Genomic DNA, 13,976 nt, shown 5'->3' on the forward strand with positions numbered 1-13,976 from the left:
TTCACCTCATCCCCCCTTCTAGAGTATATAGGATAACCTTTGTGGAGGCGTTATGTTAGGGTTTAGCTCCCCAAACTAAACCATAATATAAACGCCGATAAATCAGGTTCGAGTGCTCAGTGTAGAAAATTTTTACACTACCAAGCGAGCAGCCATGGTTATCGAGCGATCCGCATTGAATGGACATATATATATATATATATATTCAGAGCAATATTCCTAGGGCACATGCCTTTGTTCTCTAGTTAAGGAAAGCAACACATGATATAACTGATCATGGCTCTTTGTACTCTCTCTTATATATTCTTTGATCTTTACCTTGTTATTACAACATTTAGGTACTGTGCTAAATCCTGTACACATCTCTTTTCAGGTATAGAAACTTATTTACACAACTACACCCGTATGCGCGTGTAGCATATGATTAATAAATATGAGACATCTGTTGTACAATTGTACAATGAATGTAAATAAGTCTTTCTCATTTGATATTGGATCTTTGAGAGTTTACTAATACATGGAGAGACTAATTAATCAATTGGCTGTAAAACTCTAATTTAATTCAAAATACTTTTATTTACTCCAAAGTTTAAAAAAAAATTAAAGCAAAAAGTGCAGAATTATTAATCAAATTATGGCCATCATGTGAATATATATATATGAGGAAATTATAGATTTGGTCTACTTATTTTATACCTAGTTAAATTTTGGTCCACGATCTTTTTAAGTTCTGTTTTAGTCTACTAATTATTTCATTTGGTCAATAAAGGTCTAGATTTGTGACTTTAAATCCTTTGAGATTTTATTTTTTTCAATTTTAATTGAAATATAAGTTATATTTCATTATTTCTTAGTCATAGGAACCAATCTGGAGTATTAGAATTTAAGAGAATTGAGATTGAGTGAAGTTTAGAAAATCTGAAAAAATTTTGAAAAAAATTGACAGTTTCGGATACCCTACTTTGGGGTCAATTATCTTGAGTTCTAGAACTCCAATTGGAATGATGTTTATATAGTTGTAAAGATGAGATGCATAACTTTAACATAAGTATATGTTTGGTGAATTTGGGTGAGATTTGATAGGGTAAAAGACATGCCAAATTTGAGAAAACAAATTTGGACTTTTATTGAACAATTAGTGGATCAAAACAAAACTTAAAAAAGATCGTGGACCAAAATTGAATTAGCTATAAAATAAGTAGACTAAATCTGTAATTTTCTCATATATATATATATATATATATATGATAGTGTAAATAATTATGGTTGATGTCTAGGTCTCCTCCTATATGTCATGTACTTCCTTTTCAGATCCATGTGAGAAAGGTTGATATTAACAGGATCATGGCCACTGTACCAAAAGAAAGAACAGGATCATGATTAGTTCATGGAGATTCGTAAAGCAATTCACTACCAACCAATATATCACATTAATTTTGGAAAAGAAAATATTATATATATATATGATATACATCAGAAGTAAATTGTACTTGGTTGTCAATAATGGTAATACATGCATACATACATAGGCACATACATAGATGTAGTCATCACTTATGCATATATATGTAAACCTATGTGTATTTATGCAGCCCATTCTCTTGAAAGTTAATCGTGTTGGGTATTCAATATGCATGTACACATCTTTCCCAAGTGCAAAAGCGTCAAAATTATATTTTCTACTGAAAAGAATTTTGAGGAGAAAAAGAAGAGATAAGAAAATCATTGCAAATAAGCTAATGCACATTCCTATCCAACATGTTGATTAAGAGCAAAATCAAAGCAATAGCAAAGATGTTTTCTTTGTCTACCAAAATGAGGTGCCTCTATTGGTCTGGGATCTAGATGAACTTCAGCCCAACAAACTTACCCAACTCAAAAGCTGGGTCAAGGATACATATGAAAGTCACCAAGCAAGACCAGGTAAAAGCCCATTGGCCCAATTGGATTCAAAAGTTAAGAGGATAATATGGTAATATCCTCTAATATTTATCATTTTTCAATTTAAGTGGGTTAGCAAAATATTGTTAAATGTACACCTACATGATATATGATTAATTTTTTGTGAGGTAGGAGAAGCATTTGCTGGGCCTGAAGATACCAATTCTTGCTTCTTGCAATCTGCTCCAAAAGAGCCTAAAAAAGAGGAGAAAGAAAACAAAGTGACTATAAGGATAGCAAAGATTATTGATAAATTCCATCATTGGAAGGTCCCTCTCTCTCTCTCTCTCTCTCTCTCTCTCTCTCTCTTTATTTTTTAGGCCCTACTTCAAAGATCATCCCTGTAAAAAATCTCCACAATCGGAAGTCATTTAGTCATTTGATTATTACAACAACTATTTCTATGATTTTATCAAAAACATTGATCGTCTATTTATTTTATATGAATTAGATGACTACATAATTTCTGATTTAATTGATTTTTTATAATGATGATCTTTGAAGTATGAACTAAAAAATGGACGGTTCGGATTATAAGATTAGTTATATGGTGGGCTCAAAAGCATGGTTAGTTTTGTATTAACTTATTAACTAGTTAATTTTAGAGCACTCCTCTATATATATATATATTTGTTTTTTTATAGTCATAATTAATTATAACTGAGCTTACATGGTTTAAAGCAAGCAAAGCCTGGCAAATCCAACAAGTTCAACGACCCTTCATTGCATTTGCATGTGTACCCAGCTGTCCCATTGGTAACACAGGTTCCATCGCCACACCAAACAAATTCACAACCTGTAAAATGATTTTTTTTTTCTCTAATTTATTATAATGATTCAAACACACACACACACACACATATATATATTAAAAATAAAATAAAGTATATGTACCAAAGTTTTATTTGAAACACATTTACATCTCTCATTATCGACCACAATTTAGAATTGCGGTTAATAATGTAATTTACAAATATTATTAGTGTAGCATTACTCTCTTTTAGTTGTTTAAAAGAAAAAATATGTATGGTAGATCAATAGATAAGTTTTGCTACATCACCTGGTGGCGGAAGCAGAGGAAGTGGTGGAGGTTGTGAGGGAGATCCATCACATTGGAAATTAAGTGTGCCTGAAAATAATATTAAAAAATCAATTATCGTTTTTTGTTTTCTCTAATAAATCACAATGGAAATTCAATTTATATATTTTGTATAAAGATATGTAGAAGAGATAAACTTTATATATGAGTAATAATCTTCTTGTTTTTATAAGATTACAATTTACACACACAAATTACACGTTAATTTATAACATTATAATTCATAAACAACTATTCCATAGATGAAGTACTGAAGAGGTATTTCAATTGAACATGTGATCTCCCCCAATATAATGAAGAAAACCACCACTAAACCAAATGATCTTGGTGGTAATTTTCAGACTGGAATTAACTTCAGCCTAGTTATAAGTTATTGATGATAACATTGTAATTGTAGTGCAAAGCTAGTGTCTGGCTAGTTTGGGTTGTTTAAGTTGGGCTTTGGCCCATCATTTTACCTAAAAAAACAATAAAGTGGAGATTGGAATTGTCTGTCTTTTTTTCTTTTTTTCGTTGGTGCTAAGATTAATTGCACTTTATCTTATTATTAGGAACATGCAAACTTCTTATATAATAGATAGATTATATTTTCATACCACATTAATTGGACAATGATAGACAGTTAATGTATTAATAAACGTTTAGTCATAATAATTAATATAATAAATATATATCAGCTGTCACATCATTTCATCAGATCAAATTTCTCTCCTAGCCTTCTTACCTTATGCACTACTATTGCTTTCTTTAGCTTTGTTAGTACAAAAGAAAGGGGAAAGAGGGTATGATTGCAATAAAACTTGGAACAGAATTTCACTCATTACTTTTGAACTGATGAATTTATTAAACATGTACAAATCGAATGGATGCAAAGATATACATTTATACACATTTGTCTATGTTTGTGTGCATGTGTGTATGAGAGAGAGAGAGAGAGAGAGAGAGAGAGAGAGAGAGAGAGAGAGACTCACAGTTTGGAACACAAGAGGGAATGGGACCAATCTGAATCTTTTTGGAACCAGGATTACAGTCACAGTCAACACCAATCAGTGACTGATTAGAAGCCTTGCATGTTCCTTGCCCACAATTTACCAGTTTACACAAAGCATCTGCCACACAAATTAATACCACCCACATCATACATGATTTACCACCACAACAATATTTATTATCAACCACACCATTAATATTGCTCAATGCCTACATCCAATGCAACCCCAAAAACATACATTGAATTAAACCCTTACTGAGAACCTTGGAAACCCACCAAGCAACAATTAAAGTGAACCAATATTAATATAAATTTCAAGGGAAAATAGGTTGCTATATATGCAATATAGATGCTATAGATGCAATATGTTACCTTGTAGTGAGTCTGATATCAACTGTGTAGAGCTGATTGTAGGATAGAAGCAGGTGAACCACATTTTGCAATAACAGTACATGATGTTATATTGATGTTGCAATAATATACTAGCAATGAACCACATTTTGTTGGGAAGTGATCATATTACCAAAGTGAAATGGCTAAATGATTTTGGTTTTACCAGTGTTTCTCAACAATAATCATTTTATTATTTGATTATTGGAAGAACTAAAAAATTAATTAAACAATTCAAATTATGAGATGACATTGTGAGATAAATCTTTACAGTTGATCCTTAATGTAACTTGAGTTCCGAATTGCTCCTAAATTACAAATTGCACTATTGCTTTCAAGTGGAAAACATTATTCACAAGAGAAAAAATATGATGAAATTTATTCACCTAATAAAAAGATAAAAGAAAAAAAGATGAGTGTATTGATTCAACCTTGGAAGAGTGTTGCAAATAGAATTTGATTCCAAATATCTGGAACACCGGGAAGACACCAGTGGGTGCAGTCAGTGCCACGGCGGCCGCCATAGCCATAAGCTGAAGGGTGGCCATCTTTTCTTAGCTGTGAGAGTGGTGTTATGTTGAGCAAATGAACTGGCTTTGACATTGTGTGCAGCACTTTCTCTAAAACAACTTGTGCTGGATGTGAACCTCCTTGATAATGTGACCCCAGCACTGGTTTTGTTTGGCCCCTACAGTTCTCTGACTTTGTATCACCCCATTCTCTAGGACTATTAGCAGAAATAGAAGGTAATTAATTAAACGGTAATTAGTGTGTGGAAATTAAAAATAATGCTTATGGCTATTTGATATCTATTAGACATGTGATTTTGAGGAGATTAATCCCTAATTTCTAAACAAGAGGCTGGTGGACTCATTATTCCAAGAGTCACTAGAAACAAAAGTTGGTGCAAGTTGTGCAATTGCAACTGCAACTGCACAATTGAAATATTTGATGATGACACAAGTGGGCTCTATTGGGTGATTCTCACATCTAAACATGGTTCAGATGAAATTTTCTAAGAAAATGTTTTATGTCAATCCTTTTTTTTTTTTTTTTGGTAAAAGGGCAGGCCAAAGTTTTATGTCAATCTTATACAAGAAGTTTTCATATGTAAAAAATTCTCATATAAGATTCTAGATTCTTGTATAGAATCTTGTTCGGACAAGTTTTCTGTATAAAATTATTATATAGAATTTATGTACAGGCTTTCGTCTAGACCAAATGTGAATGTGAGAATTTTCTTTACCTATTTAATGACGAAACTAGACATGGCTGATTGGACTTATATAGCCCGGCCCAAGCCTACAAATTTTTTTAGTATATTTGGTCATGGCCCACAACCAACAGCCGCCAAGTAGAGCCCACAAACAACATACCACAGTCCAAATGGGCTGGCCGTTATTTTAGTCCATAGGAGACAAAATTATTACTTTTTGGTTTAGTCCTAGATCGACCCAATTATTACTTACTTCATATGATCTGGGGAAACACCCTGGAAGAAGACCTTAGTTTTAGCAGGATCCACAGTTGAGTCCACCCATCTAGCCCATGTCCTCAAAGCCTTCTCATATGCCACCATGCGATCCATGTCTCTGTGTGTCTGCCTCGCATCAACAACAAAATCCCACCTGCAATTTCATGCCACCAAAACACATTATATGCATATTACTTGTAATCATGTAGCCAAAAGAAAAGGATTAGTCTAACATACGGTTGCTTTCTTCCAGTGTGAAGCCACCAATGCCATGTATTGAACACCAAGACATCAAAAGTACTCCAAAATTTTCCATTCTTAATTGAGTTGAGGCTTAGAATACGCTTCCCACTTCTTTCACGCACAATATCTACTAGAAATGCATTGCGCGATACCATGATCGAAACATCGAATGCCTAAAATTAATTGCAATTCATGTGAATGACCATTTTGATATATACTCCAAATACACTCTCTAATTCAATAATCTGCAAATCCAAGAAAATGCATGCAGAGAAGGAAATTAAGCTAGGTAGGCTTACAGGAAAGTTGAATGTAGAGAGGCCTCCAATCCTGGCTAAGGTGTATTTGGCTTCTGGTACTGATTTGTGAAGCATGCATGTGAGGGACTGCCATTGATTTAAGCTCAATGAGTCACCCACAAACAACATGCGCTTCCCTCTAAATCTTCTTAAAAAATCCCTTCCGCTGAACCTACATATATTAATGTTCCAATATTAATATAGGTGTTTAAGATAATCGATTAACACTTAATTTCATTTAAATTTAACAGTTTTTTTTTTCTTTTAATATTCAAGTTTCAACAATTTTTGTCTTCTTACATGTAAATATGTAATGAATCATTTTTCCTTACAACTCAATTGTCATTAATTATAAAAGAGGAAAAAAGAAAAAGAAATGAATACATGCTACTATATATTCCATTAATTGCTATACAATGTAATTAGCTGGGAAATAGGATCTTCAATATGTTGATCCTCAATCCCCATATGGTGTGAATTTTTTAGTCACACATACGTCCGACATTAGCAAAATTCTGTAGAACTCACCACATATCGAGTGAATCCTACATATTAGTGTCGGACGACGCAGTGCCTCAAACTCAAGAACAAGAGACTACATAGAAGAAGATGAAGAAGTGAAGAAGAGAGAAGAAATTAAGGAGCTTTATACGTACCTTGGTGTGGGGCATGAAGTGGGCTGCCATCTATACTTGAGATACTCATTGTCTGGTCTTCCATTGTTTTGGCAGGTAAACTCCTTCCCAATGAAGGGACAGACTGTTGGATTGTAGAGAGGATAGAAGCTGTCATAAACCCATGTCCCATTAGAAAGGTCACACCCACTACTGTTCACTGCTACATCTTTCCCTTGTATTTGCTGCTGCAAAAGACACAATATCAATACTATTGCTCCAGCAATTATTGTGGAATTAGCACCCATGCCTATGTCAGAAATGAGAGCTGGATAGAGTCTTAGTTCGTTAGAACCTCAAATGTTGCTAGCTACTTCAATTTAAATGGTGGAGAACCATGCGTTTCGAATATTAATTCTAAGTTTGTCTCTATTATTTTTTCTTAAATGACTTATTTAAGGGATTTAAATTAATAAAAGTGAAAATGTTACAACACATGGCCACATACTTTTGTCCAGTCTTTTTTTAAACATTTATTAGAAAACTTTAATAAACACTTATTGGTGACAGTGATTTTGCAACTTGTAAGCTGTGAAAAGTTTCTTTATCTCATATATATTGTGAAATTAATTCAATTGTGGATTTGTTTGCTAAGATGGGGAAGAATAATTGCACCTTAAAGGATTTGGGAGCGGACGTTTTCTTAGGTTGTGTTGGACTGTTGGGTCGATGTTCTAGTAATGTTATGTGGTTAGGGTATTTTAGAGATTGTTGTTGATAAGTTTGCTCTTTGTATAAAACATAATAAAGTTGGAAAACCATTAGCTCGATCTATATTAATTTTGAATTATGTAATGTTATTTTATATAATATTGTATGTTTCACATTTACTATTCAACTATATTAAATTATATTAGCTATATTTACTAATTACCCCTACAATAGAGACTAATATTGTCAAGAAAATACTCCTTAATTGTACCTTAAATACTAGACAATGATTGAGTTTGTTCAAGTGTCAAATTAAGATATTAATTGGCGGAGTGGTTTAGAGGTAGAGGTCCTAGAGGACGTCCTTTGTCTCGTTTGTTGAAACTTATGAGTGGCTTTTGTCCAATCTAAAATGATAAGGTTTGGAGGCTACCAAGCTCCAATTCATCACATTTTTTTTTTTTTTTTTAAATTTGTCATTTGGATTTAGCCTATACAAGCAGTTCAAAATGCATGCATTTATAAAGATTTCATCTTCCAGACAATTCAATTCATGTGACTTCACCTATTTCCACTATTTTAAAAAAAAAATTTAATTCAATCAACTTTTTGCTAATATAAATAATACCTACATGAGAGTATGAGACAAAGTCATACATTTTAGTTTTCCAATGTTGCCTTTTCCCTGTTGGGACTATTAACTTTTTCTTGACGCCTACTCACATAGCCAAACACAAACCAAATATCTACACACTTTTAGTTTGATTTTGCCTTTCATTCAGATAAATTCTAACATTCCAGTTGAAGCATAAAATAAGAATAATGATCCATTCTAGCATATGAACTATGAAAGTAAACTAGTTCTAAAGGATAGGGACTAAAGAAATGTTAATATATGAACTATGAACAAATAATATAAGAGTTAGTAGTCAATTAGGGTTCTAAATTTGGGACTTTTTTATTTTATAAAATGGTGACCAAAGGCCCAAACGGTCAAAACTAACTAAGCAACAATACGGGCTCTAGCAAGCCCAGCATATTCCTCAAATAACCGCAGCATAGAATGCAGGCCTGAGAGAGGCTGCAAGCCCAATCCCGCTCCAGCAGACACTTACAAAGTTACAAGCACCAATCAAGGAGCCAAGGGGAGATTATGAACATCCAACTGCTTAACCAATGACATTCTTTTTTTTTTTTTTTTTTAATAATTCTAGAGATTTTAAATTTGTGTACTGAACTTAAATATTAAATTATGTTGCAGTGTACGTGTCAGTTTTTATTTGTTGTAAATAAATGAGCTTTAAAGTGGACTCATATATGAATCTATAAAATACTGTTATGTAAATTAAAGTTTAAATTTGGTAAACAAATTTAAGATATTAAGCATTACTTCTTTTTTTTTTTTTTTTTTTTTACTATTACACTGACTTTAGGTTCAAATATTTCATATATATGTGGGGCCTAATTTCCGCAGATCAAACTCAATGGCTTTTCTTTGATTGACCTTCTGGACTTCTACCCTGAAGCCCTTATCCAAGGCCCAAGAAGAAAGCGAATTAAAGTCCAAACCACTTAAAACACATGAGCTAATTAAATTTAGAGAAAATTATGCGTTTGGTCCACTTATTATTCCATAAATCTCGTTTTGGTCCATAAATTTTTCTAAGTTTCATATTGGTTCACGAATTGTTTGATGTGTTCTATTTTGGTCCAAAATGGACAATTTTGTCCCTCAAAGTCAACTCATTAGTACAAAACTGAGGGACAAAATTGTCTGGTTTGAACCAAAATGGAACACTTTAGACAATTCGTGAACCAGTATGGAACTTAAAAAAATTTGTGAACCAAAACGGAATTTATGGAATAATAAGTGGACCAAACACATAATTTACTCTTAAATTTATACACATGATCATTTCCTTAGAAAGGATCGTGGGTCACGTCCTTGAAAACCCATGATCTCCTTCAGAATCTCAACCACGTCCAACATGCATGGCGGATCATGGAGACGTGGAGATCAAAACACCCGGAGCATCAGGTAAAACAAACTTTATAATACCAAGATGAGGAGGTATTGAAGGTACAAACTTTTGAATATATCCAATTAACAATCCTACTAAATTGAGAGAATTCTCAATTAGGTATCGAAGTATCATTGCAGGTACACCACCCCCAAGTCCAACATTCAAGATCAAGGAATATTCACCATCACTCCAAAGATTAGATTGCTCGATCATTTTTATTGGTTGATTAATTATTCATTCCGGAGATTTTTAGCATCAACAATATATGTTGTGCCTAAGTTGTGGCCAAGCATTATATTCCTATGTTGTGGTGATAAATAAGATTCAAGTTCCAACTATGCCCCAGGTTGACGAACATCTAAAAGGCACTAGAATTAGAAACATTTTAGGAAAGCTTACATTTTGTAGAAAAAAAAAAAAAAACACAGTAAAAATCTTCTATTTTGTTCAAGTGGGTGGGCGTGGGTAACTAATCAGGAATTATCTTAGCAAAAAAAAAATACCTAGTCAGGAAAATATTAATTTGAACATAGAAATAAACAGAAAATAGTCACTTAAATGTGTACCTTCTTCTGACAAAAAAAAATGTGTTACTTTCTAATTTTCTGTGTGATTGCTAGTACTTAGTAGCGTGGTGCCCAAGTCTGAAATCAATCTCTAATATCAATCAAACCCCACCCGACCGTTGCCTTACAAAAAGGAAGTTAAACCCTAAACCCACACCGTCTTTTGTTGCCTCTTCTTTTTCCTCTGCATTACACTGTACTATTAAACATTATAGCGTCAAAACCCCAAAAGACATTAGTTACTTGTTGTGAAAGAAATGATGAAAAAAGAGGCTGAAGAAGCTGCTTTGGGTCTGTTTTGTGGTGAAGAAAAGCACAGCATCATCAGTCACAGAGCCAACTGGTTGAGAGGAGAGCTGCTTGGCAAAGGCGTCTCCGGGTCTGTTTTTCTTGCCACTACCAAGAGACTCAGAAGGCTGATTCGTGATACGACTCCAGTCATGGTGGTGAAATCGGCCGAGGTCTCTGCTTCAGAGTCCATTCAGCGCGAGGCAGAGGTTTTCAAAGCTATCAAGGGCTGCCCTTTTGTTATTGAGTGCTTTGATGAAGAAATCACATCGTGTGAGAAGAAGGGTGAGGAGGTGGTCTATGACTACAATTTGTTGTTGGAATTCGCCTCCGGAGGCACGCTTGATGATCTAGGGTCCGCGTGGATTGAATGAATCGGATGTTAGGCGGTATACAAAGTCGATTCTTGAAGGAGTTAAGCATATTCATCAATGTGGTTACATTCACTAGTGATTTGAAGCCCCAGAACATTCTGCTTGTGCCTAGTGTAAGTTTCTTTATACATCTTTAGCATACACATCTCATATGTACCAATCAAACATATATATATATATTGTATCCAGTAAATATTCATATATATTAGTAGCAGAACACTTACCTGGTGAACTCATGATAATTGCAGGGGATTGACTATGAATCAAGACGCACACCAACTGCTTGATAAAAGGTCTCAACGCACCAGTCTTCTGGTCTGCACACTATACTTAAGAACTTCACTCAAGATGGGGAAGTGGATGAAAAGCTCGGGGGTTCTTGTGCAGCCAGGGACCAATGCTATATATAGGGTCTTGAGAATATGAGTGTCCTCCCACTAAGGTACCTCATACTCAATCCTAATTTGACTCCTATACAAAGACTTGCTGCAGTCATGCTTAGTTTACAGCATATAGCAGCTGTATCCAAGTTATCCTAGTTCATATAGGTTTAGGATTCCATCTTTATGTGAACTAGTCATGTAGTAGTATTTAGTGAGTACTTCTATTACTTGCTCCTTAAGAATGATCAATTAATTGAATCCGAATAGAACAAGGCTTGCAGTCCATTAGAATCTTACATTCTCCCACTTGGACTAGCATTGTTCTTAATCAATGACTTCACTGATAATTCATCAAGTAAACTGTAATTGCGCTAGAGATATCAACTAAAACTTAACTTAGATCAACTTAGTCAAGACACAGTTGTAAACATCAGACTATGAGAAGTTCTTAGACTATTATTTGTCTAAACAACTCATAATCATTAATGTTCAAACTGCATCTTACCTCAGTCATTTTCCAAGCATGAAATACTAAAAAAAATATGAGCTTACAAAAATCTGTTGGCTTATTCTCAATACTTAACCATTTGTAAACTTGGTCCTACTGTATGAATTGCTAATCTTTAAGCAATTCCTCTTATCTTATTAGCAAGATTACTGTATGTATATATAAAAATTACGGTATGCATGCATATACCAGAAAACATATGTATGTATCTACATATGTACATTAGTCTTAATGAACTGAATAAGTGAATAAACTTTAAATGTTTAAGTTGAACTATTAAGCTGTAATCATGATAAGTATAGTTCAATCTTCAACATAACTGAAACTAAGGAATAATTTGTAAAATTTAACTGAATGACACTGATCTACTTAAACTTCAACTAAAATAGAAATTGTAATAACAAAACCAAAAATACTAGCAGAAAAGATAGACAATTCCCTCTATGCTTAAAGCTCCCACTCAATCGCAGCATCCATACTTTCAACAACTCCCATGTTCTTCACATGTTGTTTGAAGATTCCAACTGGTAAAGCTTTTGTAAAAGGGTCTGCCAATTGGTCTTGAGTGCTAACATACTCGATTTGCAATTCACCTTCTTTGACACTTTCTCTAACCATCAAATATTTGGTTCCAATATGTTTAGATTTAGAAGTCCTCTTGCTGTTCTTAGAGAAACTCACAGCCCCACTATTGTCACAATAGATCTTTATAGGACTGAATACTGACTTTATCATCTTTGTTTCTTGCATAAAATTCTTCAACCAAATAGCATGTACAGAAGCTTCATACACTGCCACATATTCAGCCTGCATTGTAGAGGTTGTTGTTAATGTTTGCTTAACACTTTTCCACGAAACAGCAGCCCCTCCAAACATAAAAACATAACCACTTGTAGACTTTAAACTATCCATACAACCAGCAAAGTCAGAATCAGAATATCCAATTAATTCCTTGGGCTTAGTGTCAATTGGTGTCATGGGTTGATGAGCTTGGAGTTGGAGCTGCCTTCTTCATGAATGACCGATTGCCTTGTTTATGGAAGTTGCACAAAAGGGTAAGAACCTGCCACTTAGTTTAAGACTTAGTGATTGAGCTTGTGTGCTGTATGCTCCCTTTGTATTGAACCTTCTCTATAGTGGATTGCCCGGTCAGCTGAAAAAGACCCTCAGTTTTTACCCTTTGTGGTTTTTTCTGGGTGAACATCTTGTGTGCATTCGTCTCTATTTTGTGTTGTTATGTTTACTTACTCATTCAACTTTTAAACACAAATCTGCACTGTAGTTATATGCTTGAAATTGCTATATGTCATATGGAACTGTTTAGCTAATCACACACCACTGTAGTTGTGGATAACATTGGGATGCCTACTGTGATGGGTCCTCTGAGTGTATAGGATGTCACTTGATCCTTTGATATGTTTGATTTGTGTTGTTTACAAATGTTATTTTTGATTGACAAGTCAATCTGTGTCTTCAGATTTTAGCCACTGTGTCGTCAGAGTTTTGTCTGCTTGATTAGTCTCTGAGTGATCATATAAAACAAAAATTAAGGTCTGATTACTGACAGTGGTTTTAATCAAGTTAATTAGGTAGATAAATTACCTAATACAAACTTTCAAATTCACTGATATATATGTTCATTGTTTATTTTTTATTAGGTGGAACTACAACTTGTAACTTTCATATATTTTTTGTGGGTAAATTACAATTTAATACCTCAACTTTACCTAGAATTTCAAATTAGTATCTCAAGTTCAAAAAGTTACAATTTCATGCCTCAACTTCGAAGTCGTGTCAATTTGATACCTCCGTTAGTCTCACCGTTAGAAAGTCCGTTAAATATTGATGTGACATATTGACTTGACTTTTAAAAATAGCCAGGTGGACATAAATTAATAAAAAAATCCAATTAAACTTTTAAAATTATTAAAAATATAATAAATAAATAATTGAATAAAAAAAAGAAACAAAAAACAAAAAGAAGGTTGAGAGCCTAGCAACCCCGTAGCCCCCAATCCTCCTCCATTCGCCTCCCCAGTCGACCACCCAACCTACTAACCTCTTTCCCCCT

The 13,976-nt window shown here is 33.9% G+C and overlaps 1 protein-coding gene across 2 annotated transcripts; it reads right to left on the reverse strand.

The window, feature by feature from the left end:
* Nucleotides 1–1,108: 1,108 nt before the first annotated feature.
* On the reverse strand, nt 1,109–7,423 carry LOC147287159 (protein trichome birefringence-like 43). 2 transcript variants are annotated; one of them, XM_086239459.1, is made up of 10 exons: nt 7,094–7,423; nt 6,438–6,609; nt 6,133–6,311; nt 5,891–6,049; nt 4,853–5,148; nt 4,012–4,149; nt 3,002–3,070; nt 2,612–2,737; nt 2,044–2,136; nt 1,109–1,351 (listed from the first exon to the last, which is right to left on the reverse strand). In XM_086239459.1, exons 1-10 carry the CDS (start codon nt 7,357–7,359, stop codon nt 1,308–1,310), a joined length of 1,542 nt encoding a protein of 513 aa, XP_086095585.1. In that variant the 5' UTR covers nt 7,360–7,423; the 3' UTR covers nt 1,109–1,307. The 2 variants fall into 2 exon arrangements, with proteins under 2 accessions (XP_086095585.1, XP_086095586.1); XM_086239460.1 differs by lacking the exon at nt 2,044–2,136.
* Between the last annotated feature and the right edge of the window lie 6,553 nt (nt 7,424–13,976).

The sequence above is a fragment of the Dryas octopetala genome, chromosome 4 (genome assembly GCF_963921425.1).
Source record: "Dryas octopetala chromosome 4, drDryOcto1.1, whole genome shotgun sequence".
Taxonomy (NCBI): Eukaryota; Viridiplantae; Streptophyta; class Magnoliopsida; order Rosales; family Rosaceae; genus Dryas; species Dryas octopetala.